This window comes from Notothenia rossii (genome assembly GCF_949606895.1).
Source record: "Notothenia rossii genome assembly, chromosome: 9".
Taxonomy (NCBI): Eukaryota; Metazoa; Chordata; class Actinopteri; order Perciformes; family Nototheniidae; genus Notothenia; species Notothenia rossii.
In genome coordinates this window covers 73,259,951-73,277,832 of record NC_136907.1, presented here as the reverse complement: position 1 = coordinate 73,277,832, position 17,882 = coordinate 73,259,951, and the positions used below count along the sequence as shown (strand labels likewise).

General features: G+C 41.7%; 1 protein-coding gene across 1 annotated transcript; it reads left to right on the top strand.

Annotated features, from left to right (window-relative positions):
• The first annotated feature begins 992 nt into the window (after positions 1-992).
• On the top strand, positions 993-6,464 carry LOC307020197 (keratin, type I cytoskeletal 50 kDa-like). Its single transcript, XM_079651404.1, has 7 exons — positions 993-4,200; positions 4,675-4,757; positions 4,845-5,001; positions 5,078-5,239; positions 5,535-5,660; positions 5,814-6,028; positions 6,314-6,464. The coding sequence occupies exons 1-7, from the start codon at positions 3,841-3,843 to the stop codon at positions 6,351-6,353; spliced, it is 1,143 nt and encodes a 380-aa protein (XP_079507530.1). The 5' UTR covers positions 993-3,840; the 3' UTR covers positions 6,354-6,464.
• Positions 6,465-17,882: the final 11,418 nt, after the last annotated feature.

Genomic DNA, 17,882 nt, shown 5'->3' with positions numbered 1-17,882 from the left:
TTATTACTAAAGAAAGACGCCAACTGCCTTTTATAAAAGAAGTGCTTTGGTTTAAAATATGAAAGTGCCTGGAATAAAATAAAAGAAGAGCCATCATTTGTTTGGAGAAAGTGCTTAAGTGGTACATTTTACATGCCTGAGCCTTTTCTTTAAGTTGTTGGTGTTCAAGTTAAGTAGAATCTTTAAAGTTGGTGTTAAAAAAAACCTTTATGATTTTTAGGGTTTTCTCTTTCATGTGTTGTATAGGTTTGTGTGCAAAGGCTAAACTCCCAAAGTTGTGCCTGTCTCTCCTCCAGTGTTGGTATCAGCAGTAGGGGGCGCCAAAGGGAGTTGTAAACTTGCAGTGACTTCTAGTCAAGTAAAAATGATCCTTGACTTATTAAATGTGATATTTACCTGCTGTTTGTTCGTATATAAGTAAATTAACACCCATTGATATAAAGTTGTGAACTTATGACGAACACACACATTAATGTCATGAGCTGAGCTTGGTATTTGTTAATGTGTAATCTCATGTAAGACTGTTAGAAGTTTATGACATAGAGTCCTGAGTGCTAAATGTTAAATATGAATACCGAGACTCTTTCTCTTGGTTTATAAAGTCCACTCCTTCCTCATCCATTCAGCACATAAACTAAAACATAACTTAGTGACTTTTTATTTATTTAAGTCAGACAGAGATATACATGCTGACCAAATAATGTCTCATTTGATTTATCTTTTTGTGTATCATGTAACCCTCTAAAACACACTTGGTGAACTTACAGGTGTTTCCACTTGTGTTGTAAGTACATTTAGTCCTCAGAAGATGGCTTATCTAACTGTTTGATTGACACTTCAGGGTGAGGAAACTCCCTCTCAAGGATGTATTGTCATGTGACTACAGCTACGCCTAACTTCAACCTGACGACTGGTTTAACCGGCCAGAGGAGTAGTCACATTCTTCCTCCCTGAATAAATATCTCAAGAGTCCCTGCAGTACAGTCTGTAGCTTTGAGAAAGGCCTGCATGGATCTTGAACAAGTATTAGCCTTAAGTCCAGCTTCCTGCCTAATGGCATCAATTCTATTTTTGCACAAACTAAACTAAAACTTTATTCTTGTGAACTGGAAAGTAAGAAAGGCCAACTGTTTCAAGTGAAATGGAGGACTGTCTAACCTTAAAGGGGCACTGATATGCTTATTTTCAGGTTCATATTTGTATTTAGTGTCCCTGTCCCTACTGCAGTGTTTCTCAAATGCGGCTTTCACACCAGCGCTTTTCCCTTTCTAGCTCCGAGCGGGAGCTTTTCTGGTTCAGCTCCGGTTTCCCTTTTCTACTCCCGCTCTGTTCACACCGCCCAGAGCTGCAGCTGCTGCGTCATGACGTCACCGTTTACATCGCTGATTTGCTCCCCAACGGTGTTACGGCGCTCACAACAACAACAATGGGGGAATGCGTCGGGTCGATGATCGTGTTGCTTTTAATCACACGAAGCCAGATGAAATTAAATAACGACTTCTCCAACCTTATGCTTTTCTCCAGAGTGCCGTGGTTCATTGTTTATTAATGTGTCTCAGCGGCATTTACCGACCGCTGCAGTGCTGGCTGCTCTTCCACGGGAGTTTATTCTCCCGTTAGCTCCCGGTTAGCTCACACTGCAGCGGCCGCCCTAAAGTATTCACTGTCTGACTGTCACACAAGCAGCTGATACATATCCCCAGTTCCCCTTAAGTGAATGTGTGTCAGTCTGAATTGATGCTGTTTGGCATCACAACACTGTTATGAAAGTTTCTCTGGTATAAAATGGGTGATGTTAGCATAGCAACCGAAGCTAAACTGACTACTTGCTATTGCTATCCTATTGTGGCATAAACCGTTTTCTACAGGCACATTTTACCGGCGTATTTTTATTATGATTCTACTTGTGATAGCCGGACATGACAACCTGTGCAGCCCATGTATTGATTCCATCCGATAGCTGCTATAATACAAAACGTCTGCCTGTTCTCCACAATGATCAATAACAGTGAACGGATGGTCAAAGTAAGGTACAAATAAACAGAATCACACAAAGTCTGGTTAGTGTTGCCTGACTTTATAAAGTGTGTTTATAAGCACTACTGCTTGTAGGCAGGCATGACGACACTCTTCAGTTGACCCATGTTCAGGGGAGGTGGGTTTAGTTTCCTGCACGCCTCGATGTAAGAGAGACGTAAGCGACGCCGCCTCTTAGCTCCGAAGCTCTTGCCTCTAGACCGACAATTTTTTGGAGCTGGAAGTGAACCGGATTCCGGAGCTAAGAGGCGGCGCCTCTGCGGTGTGAACAGGAAAAACCGGTACTTTTCAGGCTCCAGCTCCGAGCCGGAGCTGAAAACTCGTTGGTGTGAAAGGGGCAAATGTGAGGGGCGCAGAGGCATGACCAGGAGGAAAAAAATGTATGAAAATGATATTGCTTTGTCAATTCCGAGTCACTGAGTGAGGATTTGCTGTTTTGCAAGTATGTCAAAGGCAGAGCAACAGCTGATGAGCTCTTTGGGACTCTTGACAGTTACCCGACAGAACACGGACTGAAATGGGAGAACTGTGTGGGCTTTTCCTCGGATGGCGCACAGACCATGTCAGGGAAAAGAAGGGGACTGCAGGCACTTATCAAGAGGGTCTCGCCCAACGCTCTAGCATCAAGGCAGCTTAGCCACGAGCTAAACGAGGTTTTGACTGAAGTTGTTAGAGCGGTCAATTTTATCAAAATCCGACCCCTGAAAGCACGCCTGTCTAATTTACAAACTCTTCAACTAAAACCCTAGATATATTTAAAAACATTTTAGAAGGCCTCACAAAATACTTTAATGTAAATTAAAATGTGAAGGAGTGTGTGTATAACAAGTCACAGAGCGTGTATTGAGATGGAACATTGGTAATATGTGGTATTTGGATATTTCAATAACAGCAGACCTGCTCTCTGCTCTTGTTTCGTGGCTTTTATTCGGATTGCATCTCTTCTGGTTTCACCGGTTTTCTCTGCGGACAGTCTGCCTCACATTGTTGGTATTTATTGGCTATGTTTTAAACATTACTGCTTTAATTCATTACTGCTGCAACTATTGATTACATTCCTCATTTAATTATCTCTGGATTTATTTCTATATCAAATGTTTGGTGTATAAAATGCCAGAAATGTGTGAGAAATATCCATCTCAGTCTCCAAGAGTCTATAAATCCATACCATAGACTATATATATAAAGGTCCATACCCACAAATATTCACTTTAATTATATAAAACAGAGAAAAGATAAACTTCTATATTTTAGAAACTGATACCGGCATTTAAAGAAATCATCAAGAGTGACTAACTATTAATGAATTCAAATATAAAAATAGTGTGAGATTGTGTTGACCCCCTAATCCTCTCTGCTCTCCTTGCATGATTCTGTCATACTGCGCTAAACTCTTTATCCTGTTGTATGTTTTAAGTTTTAATGGCCAATTTGAACATCAGATACATGTACAAAATATGGAAATGAGTCCCAGTTTCACAATTGCAGCAGAATTCCTGCTTTTGAAGGTGTGTGTGGTGTGGCTGGATGTCTCTGTGTGGACTGGCAGGACTGGCCCGTCTGGTATAGACAGCCTTCGGGCCTCTCATGCTGCTTGCAGGCCCCTGAGGCCCTTGAGGACATTCTGGTTATGCCCCCGCCCTGCTGGACACCGCCCGCTCAGCCCAGACCGGTTTGCTCTGAGGGGCCTCGGGGCATCACAGTGGCCCCTGCCCAACCCCTGTCCAGCCTCATAAAAGGAGCCCGTAGCCCCAGCAGCTCTTCACTCTTCGCTCAGAGCCGACCACCAGCCGACACTCAGCCATGTACTCCAGCAACCGCAGCAACATGTCCTCCTCATCCCGCCGCGTCGACAGCATGGGGGCCGGCAGTGTGTACGGAGGAGCCGGAGGGTCCGGAGTCCGTGTCTCCCAGGCCAACTCGTCGTTCTCCGCTGGCAGGTCCTTCAACCTGGCCGACGGCGTGGACGTGTCCGCCAACGAGAAGGCCACCATGCACAACCTCAACGACCGCCTGGCCACATACCTGGACAAGGTGCACAGCATGGAGAAGGCCAACGGAGAGCTGGAGCTGAAGATCAGACTTTTCCTGGAGGGCAAGAGCCGGCCTTGCGCCCACGACTCCTCCGCCTTCAGGGCCACCATCATAGGCCAGCAGGACCAGGTGAGATTCTATAAAGTTTAGAAAATAAATACAACGCAAAGGGAAAAGGTGCCAAGCAATGCAAAGAAGGCTTTGGAAATAACATTTAAATCATAAAATAACAAGATACAAACTTGTAGTGAAGAAAGATGAGAAACAAAAAAAACGATTAGATATACAGTATATATTATATCACCTTTTTTCATAAATAGTGTTTAGCTTTGAATGAAATTAACACATTTTACTTTGGAACATTGTAAGATTTTCTTTTCAATCTTTGGGAGGGTTTAAAATGTTAAGTTATTATAACTTCTTATTTTCTGACCAATATTGTCTTTATAAGTTCACATTTTTTAGATAATAAGGGTTTGTAATAATTGAGACAAAGTTTGTTTTCTGTAATAAAGATTCTACTTAAAAAAAATACAATTTAATATAACATTTTACTATACATATCTTTAAGATGAACATTTTTCTTACTTTTGGATCTTTCAGATAAACTTCGCTGCTCGTGGAAACGCCGCCCTTGTCCTCGCCATCGATAACGCCCAGCTGGCTGCCGAGGACTTCAAGATGAAGTGAGTGAGAGACTCTTTTTCCTTCAACACTAAACATAATATAACCTGATTGAATCTGTCTGAATGTTAAACTCTGCTGTGCTGCAGGAATGAGAACGAGCTGGCCATGCGGCAGTCGGTGGCGGCCGACATCACCGGGCTAAGGAAGGTCCTGGATGAGCTGACCCTGAGCCGCGCCGACCTTGAGATGCAGATCGAGGCTCTGAAAGAAGACCTGATCAGAATGAAGAGGACCCACGAGGAGGTGAGACCCTGAAGCGACACGGAAATAGCATTTAAAATGTTAAAAGACACAAGTCTAAAGTGCCGTTTTCCTGCAGGACCTGCTGGCTCAGCGGCAGCAGATTGGAGGTCAGGTGAACGTGGAGGTGGATGCCGCTCCTCAGGAGGACCTGACCGCCGTCATCGCCCAAATCAGAGAACACTACGAGGCCGTGGCGTCAAAGAACCGCAAAGAGCTGGAGTCCTGGTTCCAAACCAAGGTGAGAGCTCATCTTACACCACCAGGACTTCCTGTTTAAAGTTTATTAACAATTTGTTTAGTTTTTTCACTTTTATATTTTATTGTTTTGTTTTGTTCTTTCATAGTAGTTCAGGTCTTTAATTTTTAAGATTTTTCTTTCACGTTTACATTTTTAAACATAATATCAAAGTCACTTATGTTTCAAACTTTTTTTATTTCTATTTTATTTTATGATTTCTATGAGTGTTTTTAGTTTGAAAACGTTTTTATCAAAGTACATGATCATAACTTTAATAACAAACTTTCCCTCACAGACAGCCGAGCTGAACCAAGAGGTTTCTGTGAGCACTGAGACGCTGCACACCACCAAGTCCGAGATTGGAGAGGTCAGACGATTAGCGCAGAGTCTGGAGATCAAACTGCAGGCGCACATCAGCAAGGTGCACTATTTACATCTAATATTAAAGATATACCTTGTATATTTAATGTTTAGAAAATCATGAAAATGGATGTCTAAAAAGTTTTCCCTCTGTTCTGACAGTTTGAGGAGATTTGAAAGTGTTAAGTGAGTCCCCCCTCTTCCTCCTGAACAGAAAGGAGCTGTGGAGATGGCTCTGGCTGAGACCCAGAGCCGCTACTCCGTCATGCTGGAAGGTTACCAGAGGCAGGTGGAGGCTCTGGAGAATCAGCTGGGCCAGCTGAGGGGTGACCTGGAGAGGCAGGGACAGCAGTACCAGATGCTGCTGGACATCAAGACCAGACTGGAGCTGGAGATCGCCGAGTACAGGAGGCTGCTGGACGGAGAGAGGTGAGCCCAAGGAATAGTTGTCCATACCCACAATCTAAGTTCATTGTTAGAATGCTAACATCAGCCAGTTTTTAGAAATCACAGGGTGCATCTGAGGTTACTGTGGGCGTGCATTGCTGACGTGAGTTAATCATCTGAAATAAGTGTTAGCATGCCAACATCAGCTTATTATCAGTTAACACTAAGTGCAGCTGAGTTGAACGCGTTTGCAGGCTAACATGAGCTAAAGAAAAAAATAAAAAAGGAACAAATAAAGCTGTAATAACTGAATATGTTATTTCCCAGCCTTGTCACCACTACCAACACCATCACCAGCACCAGGTGACCATCACGCAGGAAGTGGACGAACACGGAAATGTGATCAACAGTAATTAGCTTCAAACTCTAAACAGACTCTGTCTGAGCGTCTCCAATACAAATAAATGGTAACATTGTTCCTGAGCTTCATTTGTTTTACTCACACACTGATGATCAGCTGCTGCTGTGACATCATTAACGAGTCATCTCTGAAACATTTGGAATATGTTCTATCTATTTTCTTTGCACACAATATCTTTCAATATTATTTTATCACCAATGAATATATACATACATAATTTAGTTGCAAAATATACTAGGTCTACCATATGCTTTGAAGTGTCCTTAAGAGCCAAACAATTCATGGCACAGAGTTATTGTAATAATAACAGCAGCTCACTATAGTTCTCTGTTATAGATCCGTGTAGCACACAGATTTATTAGTGAACACAGCTCACTTGATTGCACAAGGATCCGTTAGAAAAATGTGTAAGAAAAGATTAGTGATAGAAACCACTGATATGTGTTTGCCCCCCTTGCAGTAGATTCCCTAGGGGTCACACATGCTGGCTATTGTGTGTTTCGCAACATGTTCTATGGCACGTCTCTTTATAAGACGTTTTCGTATTTCCCACAATTAGAAGTTGCCAGTATTAAACTGTGTACACCCTGGAGGTTCAGGGGATACGAAACACAGTGGTGTTATCACATTTAAAACATATGATTAATAAATGAATTAATATACCCACATGACACCTAAGCTCAGAAGAGCTTTATTTAACAGCTGTTCTTATGTCTGTGACCCCGCCTGTTGTTCATTGATAAGCCTGAAACATTCACTTGTCAAGGCTCAGAGGCACATTTTGCAAATATGGCAGTAGCCATCGATCATCTTAAGATAAGATATACTTTATTCATCCCAAGTTGGGACAAATGTTTGTTACAGCAGCATACTACTTTGTTCTACTCCACTACAATTCAGAGGTTAACCTGGTATTTTTACTCCACTACATTTATTTTAGTTACTTTGCAGATTCTGATTAATGATGTGAAATATAAACAACCCTTAAATCAGACTTTAGTTACACCTGAGTCAAATTCAGGGAAGGTGATTGTCAAGTGCCAAAATAAACTATGCAATATATTGGAGCTCAAGTACTTTGTCAGACTTCATATTTATCTGTGGATAACCCCAACGTTTTTTTCTTATTCAAAAGAAGACCTTAACTTAAAGTATTCTTTCATGTTTAAATAAAGCCTTATAAGTTTGTCTGTTTTGCATATCCTCCTTAATATCTTTGGACGTCCTGCACTAAACTGTTTTAGAGATCACTACAGTATCTTCTTGATATTTTATATTCTATAGTTCTATCATGCCTTCTACTTTCCCCCAATTTTGTATGTAGGCTACTCTTAATATTTAAATGTTTTCATCTAATAAAACATATTCAACAACAAAATTCAATAACGTGCTTTAACCACTAGGCCAGGGGTCTGCAACCTTTTTGACCAAAAGAGCCATTTTGCTCCTTTTTCCACAAACATTTTTTGTCTGGAGTCGCAAAACATATTTCATAGCTTGATAGCTTATAAAGTTGTATTTATTGTTATATCAGACAAAAACTACAGTTTCTTTGCATTTATTAGGCTATTTATTACATTATATAAAACTGTTAACCTCTAATAAGAAACAAAGAACTCCTATAAGGACAATTAAAAATAATACACAGGCCTACTTTAAAATAAATTAAACACAGCACTTGGGGAGTCCTCTGCACATTTGAAGGAAAAAATATATAATTAAAATGTCGGTCGACCGAACATCCTTTAGGGGGGTCGTCGCCTCCTCTAGGGGGGTCCGGGGGCATGCTCCCCCGGGAAGATTTTTTTTGTAAATATTGAAGTTAAAAGCATCAATCTGGTGCACTTTGAGAGCAACATTAACCCTACCTCAATAATAGCTTAAAGCGGACAAAACGCTCTGGAGAACACTTACTAATTAACACCCTTTAATGAAGCAAACTAATGCCTTAACTTACTCAAATACAGTCGTTTACTTATTTCGGTGAAACGAATGTGCGTAGAGTTTTAAAGGATGCGGATAGTCTCACCTTGATTCTGGCGCATTGCTTATCCTTTCATAGATCTATTCTCATCCACCATCTTTGTTTGTGACGTAAAGAGTGTAAGAGTCACGTTTCTGAATCGGACACTGAGTGGAGTTGGCATTAAAACGAGAAAAAACGCGGCTGAATCGGTTGATCCATAGGTTAATAATGTATATGTGGCTATGAAGCAATTGTTTGTAATCCATAATTCCATTTTTATGTAAAAATCGGAGCACAAAAGTTAGCTGCTAATGGTAGCCACCAGAGTGTATGCAGCTTCCGGTTTTGGCTACGCGTCACTCTCACTCCTTAAGGCCCTGACACACCAAGCAGTCACCAGAGAACTCGCCGATGCCGACGCCGACTGTTGCGTCGGCGTGTTCTCCTGCGTCTTGGCCATGTGTCGCACTGGAACACACCGCAAAGACTTCAGCCAAGTACGTACGAACTGCGCATGCGTGAGTGGCAATAACTCTCCTTACCAGCAGGCGGCGGTAGTGTGTATTCGTCATTAAAAACAGGCAACAACCGGAAGACAGAGAAGAAGAACAAACTACGTGATATAAACAAACAACAAATAGCGTGTGCGTTCCATTTTCACTCTCGTCCATCGAAAACATGTTTCGTGCGGTACTGGAGCTATCAGCCATTGGAGTGTTGCTTGTGGAAGACATTCTCAAGCAACCGTTTCGCTTCTCATTCGTTAGCTGAACAGCCAATCAGAGTGATTTCTTTGTCCGACTGCCTGTGGCCGTGCGTCGGCCATGAAAGGCCAAATAAGGCGTGTCACGGCCGACGGTGCGGGACACACCAAATTGAGTTAGGGCGACAGGGCACGCTTCGTCGTCCGACTAACGAAAACGGCCGATTTCGGCCTGGTGTGTCAGGGCCTTTATAGAGAGCCGCAGTGACGCGTCCTTAAACCCAGAAGTAAACTTCTTCTGGTTCCTTCCTCAAAAACCAATGCAAATTCTCCATAGGATTTTGGAAAATAGCTCGAAATAAGGTCTGTGGTTGACACACATTTAAAAGAGGGATCACGTTTTGTTCAGCCAGATAATCTCCACATGTCAACCCTACTTTTATCATTTTTGAATCATAAATCTGGTCGCCAGAAGCAAAATGCTAACGTTATGCTATAAACGAACTACAAGCCAGCAGGGCTGCTGTGGCTGCTTGCTACAAAGGAAAACTTGCACGGCTCTCACTTGAGTGAGTGACATGCAGGCTCTGCATGCACAGCAAACCACAAATCACAATCATTCTTGATCAGATCACAGCAGTCCCGCCCCGCTAGTTTGCAGACCATCAAAACACCGGTAAAAAATGAGCGAGGCACAGGAGGACAATACCTTCATCCGGTTAAATATAGAAAAAAAACGCAATATATATCGCAGGGGGGAAAAAAATCGCGATGGCAGTTTTTTTCAATATCGTGCAGCCCTAGTTAACGTTACATCTTAGGATAATTTGTAGTCATGTTCTGTATACATACTAACATATAAGGGCATACATAGTGTGGTTTCTCCATGTTTACTAGCTATAACATTAACGTTACATCACTCTTTTTCACTTCTTACATTTTCAACCATGCAAGAAAATATAAATAGTCCTACAAATACTTTTATTTTATTTCCTTCTTATTTTTGTCTAAGCTCAAGGGAGCCAGAGCAGAGGGCTTAAGGGGCCGCATGCGGCTCAAGGGCTGCGGGTTGCCGACACCTGCACTAGGCGGCGCGGGTTAAAAAACCAGTGGCGTAGTTAATAAAACACCATAATATCAAACATAATATGACTATTAACTTTATTGTGAAATTAAAACAGAACGGTAAAGGGAAATACAGTTTCAGCCTCTCGATTTGAAGCTTATGTATTGTACCATGAACCTGTATATACCTGTAACAGTCAACTGCGTGAGGCGTTGGAAAGGTAGTAAATAATATCTTTAAAAACTACAAAAAAAAATCCCTTTCTATCAGCTGTGCACCGTTATGGTGTAAATATAACCTATCTACCAATTCGATCAAATATAACAGTCAGCCGAATTAGTGTTGATACTGCGAGGAGACGTATTGTGTGAAAAGAAATGGAAGATGTTGTTTAATTGCTAATATATTTATGATCCACGTCATGTATTCAGTTTTGGCGGCATTTCTTACAGTTTGTCAAAAGGTCTTCTCATCAGGGCTCGATAAACAAATATCTACGGCAGATATGTAATATTTAATGCAGCCGAACCGTGTATTACAATGCCGTTATGTGATGACTTCCAAAGAGAAAAGCAAGAACACTCGGAATTAAGTATTATTATTATTTTTTAAAATGTTTTTCCAATTTCATATCGGATAAACACCATATCCCGACATGCATTGCGGTGATGTTTTTAGCCCATCAAAACCTCTGAAAAAAGAAAGGTGTCTCTCAGAATCGAAAGAGAATAACCTATGGGAAAACACAAAAGCATTGTACACAATTTAAACCAATAAAGGATAAACTGATGTTTTTTAGTTGATGAGTAGGTGCAGATATCACTGTTAAATCCTTTGATCATTGGTTTTATTATGAAAACGTCGAGACCGGAAATACAGTTTTCAACCCGTAACTTTACATGGAGGCTGCCGCATACCTCAAATCATCTTCGTATAACTATATATCCTACATATCGACTGGACGTGGATTCTAAAAGTACAATATACACTTCTCGCTAGAAATCTAATCAAAAAGCGTTTTAATGGCCAAACTATCCTACAATTTAGGATTTTACAGAGAGGGTTATTTGGGAATAAACGACCATCTGTAACGTTTGCATTCAACGGGAGCACTAGAGGGCGAACACTTTAAAAAGTAATTATAGGACTTATTAAGCGCTTGAACAAACGACATATTTGGTTGTAATAAGGGCCTGAACAATCCGCCCATTTGGTCGTATGAGTTGGAGGACTTGTTGTCACAATTTACAGTAAAGCAACAGACGCACAAATCTGTCTCTGAGTGTCTCTGGGAGTCTCTGAGCGTCTCTGGGTGTCTCTGAGTGTCTATGAGTGTCTTTGAGTGTCTCTGAAGGTCCTTACACACCAAACTGACACCAAAGAACACTAAAGAACACGTCCCGACGGAACGTCTCCTCACGTCTCCTGCATCTTGGCCATGTGTCGCTCTAGAACACACCGCAAAGACATCAGCCGACGGCCAAGTAGCACGTACGAACTGCGCATGCATTAGTGGCAATAACTCTCCTTACCAGCAGGCGGCGGTAGTTTGTATTCGTCATACAAAAGAGGCAACAACCGGAAGACAGACTGCGTGATACACCGAGAGAAGAAGAACGTGATATAAACAAACAAAAAATAGCGTGTGCGTTCCATTTTCACTCTAGCAAGAAGCTCATGAGCTGGAGTTAAATAAAATCTCAGATGTGCCTTCTTAATAGTTTGTTTGGGAGTCTCTGGGTGTCTCCGAGCACCTCTGAGTGTCTCTGAGAGTCTCGGAGCGCCTCTGAGAGTCTCTGAGAGTCTCGGAGCGCCTCTGAGTGTCTCTGAGAGTCTCTGAGTGTCTCTGAGCGCCTCTGAGCGTCTCTGAGAGTCTCTGGGTGTCTCTGAGCGTCTCTGAGAGTCTCTGAGCGTCTCTGAGCGTCTTTGAGAGTCTCTGTCACACCTGCACTTTTGAAACAATATCCATAACATTAATCTGGTGCAACTTAACAATTATTTATCTAATATATTATATTCCAATCACTTGTATATAGACTCTTATTGCTATTTTTCACTATTTCACAATTTTACAATTTGTATTTATTTTCTTGCACTATTTTTTTGTTTTATTGTAAGATTGTCATCGTCATAACTACACTGTAGTTTTGTACGTATGACCAATAAAAGCCTTGAACCTGGAAAACATGCTAATAATAATAATATAAAATAATTGAGCAGATTAAAAGTTTGGTGTTGAATAATGTATCGTAACAGAGATTCCTTGAACATGACTTCTTTGTTGATTTAAATTGCCTTCTGAAAATATAAATCGTATATAATCAACACATTTGAATTGCATTTATCTTAAAATCATATCTAAACAACTGCACCTGTAAGTGATTCCTAACACTTGAGAAATCGGTAGAAAATAGACAAAGCAAATAAAAAAAAACATCAATTGATTTCACATTTTACCTTAGGTTAATTAACATAATAGTAATATCTTTAAATGCTTGAAGAGAACATGGTGTTGAGTATTGTTATTTTACACTTCAATTAAGAATCCATTTTGAAGGCCAGGATAAAGAACATCCAAGCCCCTCCACCTCATGACATCACCTGCTGATGACCTCATGACATCCCCTGCTGATGATGTCATGAGGTCATCAGCAGATAAATGATGACATCATCTGCCTTGATGTTGGGTTGGAATTCGGAACATTCAAAACATGCAAGGGTGATTCACATTTATACTCTGGTACTCCCTAGGAACAGGTCGTGTTAATTACAGGTCATTCGGATTCACACTAACTTCGACAGAAAACTACATTCAGCATACGAACAATACAGTCTTTTTCAGAGAGAAAATCTACTAAAGACAGTTACCGTTTTCTACAAAGAAACACGGTTTCATACAGACACACTTCAATTATTCTAACCACGCACAATTCAAGTCAAAACAAATTGTGCCATGGCTGGAATAATTAGCCCAGTAGTGTGTGAGCAGGAAGCCGCTCAGAGGCTCACGGAGGCCACAAATACCTTCAGCAATGCTAAACTTATAGAGGTTATCAAACACTGGGAGTTCAAATATGAACTTCTGGACAAGTACGCAAAGGACCTGGCAGTGAAAAACAAGCACTGGGAGGTGAGTTGGTCTTATCACCAGAATATGGTGATAACCAGGATCGAGCAGAGGGAAGCTGTAATAAAGGGTCTGACTCAATCAAACCAGTTGCTGGTGCAAAACAATGCCGGATTTGTGCGAGCTGAGAATGGCTGGCAGGAAGTGATCCACCAGAAGGACTCTGAAATCATGGGTCTGAAACAGGAGAAGGAGTCTCTCTCTCACCGTCTCTCAGTGTCCACAAACTGGCAGGAGAAATACAATGCACTGAAGGAGGAATCTTCAAAGAGCCTGGAAGAGAAAAAGGCGACAAACGTTAAAAGCATTGAGAAAGATAACAAGTCCCTGGCAGAGAGGATTAGAAAAGACACGGCAGAGAGAAGAGAGAGCTGGGCTTCTCTAAGCAACTTGATTAAGGATACATTCCAGAAGATTGAGGACAAAAAGTCACATCTGGAGGAAATGTCCACAAAGGTCCTGGCTGTGAAGCAAGACATCCTGGAGGAGGAAGTCAAGGTCGAAAACAACCTGGAGGAGAAGTTACCCCAGGGCCCGGCTGAGGAACAACAAAACCTGGAGACTGTGATGGTGACAGAAGTCCAAAAGATGGAGGATCAAATGAAGAATCCAGAGGAGAAATCCATTGAGGACCTAGCTGAGAGACATCACAGCCAGGCAGAGGAAGTCACCTTGATCGAGATAATTGAAGATCAGGAGGAGAAGTTCACTGAGGAGGAGTCCACACAGGACGTGGTTCAGACTCCAGAGGGGGAGGATGAAGAGGAGGAGTCCACACAGGAAGTGGTTCAGACTCCAGAGGGGGAGGATGAAGAGGATAAAGAACCAGAAGAGTTCCCCGACTTAAAGCAGACCGAGGCCGGAGAGGCAGGCCTCCAGGAAATGGAAAGCGGAGAGGAGACGAAACGCAGCTGGGCAGCAGTGGTGGCCAATAAAGACCAGAGCTGCAAAAGCAGAGAGAAGAAGGTGGAGGAAGAGGAAGAGGTGAAGGAACTGGAAGAAGTCTCCGACTTAAAGCAGACCGAGGCCGGAGAGGAAATGCTGCAGAAAGAGAAAAACAGAAACAAGAAAAAACATGAGAGGAGAAGAGAGAAGGCGTTGAAAGCGATGATGGTAAATGAGATGGACAGCCTGGCCAATAGAGGCCAGAGCTGTGAAACCTCAGAGGCGACGGATGAGAAGAAGGAAGTGGAAGAGTTCCCCGACTTACCGAAGACCGAGGCGGGAGAGCTGGGTCTGCAGAACACGGAAAGCGGAGAGGAGAAAAAACGTAGCTGGGCGGCAGTGCTGCAAGACAAGAGCTGCAGAACCAGAGAGAAGAAGGAGGAGGAACTGGAAGAAGTCTCTGACCTAAAGAAGGCCGAGGCAGAAGAGGAAGTGCTGCTGATAGAGGAACAGGTGAAGGACCCAGAAGAAGTCTCTGACCCAAAGCAGACCCCCGCGGAAGGAAAGGTACGTATGGGGAAGAAAAGCAGAAAGGATAAAAAAAAAGAGAAGAAAAGAGAGGAGTATAATAGAAGCCACTGCTAGTTGTCCACGGCGACAGTAGCTGCCTTTTCTTCCCGATCTTCATCTCTCTTCTCCTTCATCTTCCTCACCCCACCTCCATCTACCCTTCCTCCTCACCCTCTCTATCGTATTTCTATATAGGGTTTTCTCCCGGAGTGTCGGGTTTTCCCACTTTATCGAGTGATATAAAAAAAACCGCTTAAGAAATACCTCCATACTCCTCAACTCCCTCTCTCTCCCCTTCCTCCTCCCTCTATCCACCCTTCCTCCTTCACCCTTTTCTTCTAACCCTCCCGATTATCTATCAGTTTGGGCTTTCCCTGGTGTTCAGGTTTTCCCGCATTACATTTGTCTAAATTTACTTTTTAGTGCTCTTTTGTTTTGTAGAATTGAATTGCCAAGTCTCAAAAAGTCAGGCATTAAATTCAGATGTTTTTTCATTGAATACAAATAAAATGTTTAATTAAAATTTGAAAAGTTTGTGTTAAATGTCTCCAACCAACCCTGTCTCCTAAAAGTTACGTTCCCACAGAACTAAACTGTATTCTCAATTACGTTTAACTAGAAACGTATTTTCTCCCACGTCACGTTTGTTATGAACGTATCTTAAATACGTTTATTTTCTACATATCTTTGCCATTTATTGTCTTGCTTATAATAACGATAATATTCATTTATAAATATCATCTCCAACCCACTTAAACATATGAGTTAAACTAAGTGAAAGGACTGCTAACTGAAGAGATAACGCACTGTGTTGAATCACGGGCTGCCAATCCAATTCAGACAATTAGTCGATGAGTTGTCGCACGTTTATGATTATTAATATTATTGAACTGAAAAACTTGAACTTTATTAATGACAATCACTCAAGATGTGTGGTTATTGATCATGTATTTATTTGTGTTATGGTTTGTTAAAGTTAATAACAATGCATTTAATGAGATACTGAGAAATGTTGTGATCTTATCACTTTAATTAACTTTATGATCTGTGTACTAATAACAAAGCATGCAAGAACAGATGTTTGTTATCATGTTAAAAGTTCATTTTTGCATCTCTGTAAACAATGCTGTGATCCTGCAAAGAACATCAGATTTAAATAAATAAAAAATCTTTCATTAATTTACGTGAACTTCTTGTCCGAATGATTGTTTTTACGAGTCATTAGGAGAGACTTAGAGAGATGATCATAAACATGAAGCTGAACATTACTCTAACATATCCTCCTAATGAAATCATTCTAATTCAAGAATGTCATATCTTGTCTTGTTTTGCCTTATACCATTTTATTATGACTTTAGCATATCAGCCATTTTCATCGTTATGGCAACCAGCTGAATGTACCACAGTTATAGTATTAACCCCGATGTATCAGAGAAAATAAGTTCCTCTTACCTTTAAAACTCACTTGGTCCGTATGTCTTTACTTTGAGATCCATCTTGATCAGCGGTTTTCAAAGTGTGAGGCGCACCTCCCCTGGGGGGCGCCAGAGAGCTTCAGGGGAGGCGCAGCGTGAGACACAAAAGAACGAGAAAAAGACGAGTAAAGTGAGACTTGCCCACTTGTGGCTGTCTGTGGAGACTGAGTTCCCCCACCTCGCCAAAAAGGCTGTAAAAGTGCCCTTTCCCCTCCCCTCCACCTACCTGTGTGAGTGCAGGTTTTCCGCATTGACTTTGATCAAAAGCAAGTACCGGTAAAGGCTGCAGCCAGAGTATGATCTGCGTTTATTCCTGTGTGCATCAAAGACGCAGACTCATTGTTCCCACTAAAGTAGGGGTGAGTGTAATAAGGAGGCAAAGTTGACGCTCAGTGTGTTGCCGGGAGCATATAAGGATTTATCCACCATGTTGAAAATGTTAAAAAAAATATGTCTTGAGAACACGGCGTGCGGAAATATACGGGTCGTGCTGCAGCTAGATGTGCCTGTCCTCTGTAAGAAGGTGTAGGCGACTGACATGCAAGGAAGAACGGCTGTCCACAGGCTGTTCCAACTTTAACAACTGTATTAACTTCCAGGGTAGTGAATTGAACATGCAATTGTAATTGGGTGTGTGGTATATTTTCATGCACGGACACGCATGACACACAAACTGAACAACACTCAATTTTCCGATCGCTACCAGCGTCCTTGTGATCTTGTTATGATAACAAGTGCACGTTACTGATGCAATATGGTTGAGACCATTCGGGCTTATTCTAGAGGGGTGCAAGGAATAGTCCAAGTAGTGGGGGAGTTTTATACAATATGTTTAAAACATAAAAAGGTTTAAAAAAGTTATTGTTTAATGTTTTAAGGAGGTGACGCTACTCAGCCAATCAAATCGGTGCAGTCAGCACGATAGATTCAAACACACAGAGACACGACAAGAGGAGAGAAACAGTCGGAGTAATTTCAAATGGCGGAAGGTAGACAGCGAAAACAGAGCATTTAATTACATTTTATCTTACTGGACCTCTTTGAAATGCAATTGAATACCCCTGCATTATAGCAACAACAACAATAATAATAATAATAATAATAATAATAACAATAATAATAACAGCAATAATAATTGGGAGGGGGGGCGCGGCTGTTCTTATGTTCTCTGAGGGGAGGCTCACCTACCCACACTTTGAAAACCCCTGATCTAGATGCAACAAAGCGTTGGGATGGACCCATTATGAACATGAGAATATGTTTGTTGTTTGTATTCCAGGTGAGACAGTGGATAGATTGCACTTTGACAGAGGTTTGTGTAACTCACCTCTCTGACCACAGCTTGGAGTATCGACTGCAGCTCAGTGTGAAAGCAGTAACAGACGGACAGAAAGAGAGATGTCATGAGTTTCTGTTTAAAGGCCTCTCTTCTCCTTTTTCTGAGCTCTGTGATTCTCTAAAGAAGCAAAAGGTCCGCTCTCCAGTTGAAAAGAATAATGTTTGAGGGACAAATGTCCCCTTTGACAGGCCCCCAGGTGAGAGACGAGTACCAAGTGCAAGTCCCCAAGTGATAAAATCTATTTGAATTAGCCTGGATTCTTGGTTGAGATGCTATATTTACCTCTATTGAGTCCTCTTAAGTGTTTTTAATTGACCTACATTCACTAAGTTCCTGTCCCTGAT

Bases quoted from the DNA above. Each gene is read 5' to 3' on its own strand.
- LOC307020197 (XM_079651404.1), top strand. From the start codon at position 3,841: ATGTACTCCAGCAACCGCAGCAACATGTCCTCCTCATCCCGCCGCGTC. The intron at 4,201-4,674 runs GTGAGATTCTAT...TGGATCTTTCAG, and splicing joins TCATAGGCCAGCAGGACCAG to ATAAACTTCGCTGCTCGTGG. The intron at 5,661-5,813 runs GTGCACTATTTA...CCTCCTGAACAG, and splicing joins TGCAGGCGCACATCAGCAAG to AAAGGAGCTGTGGAGATGGC.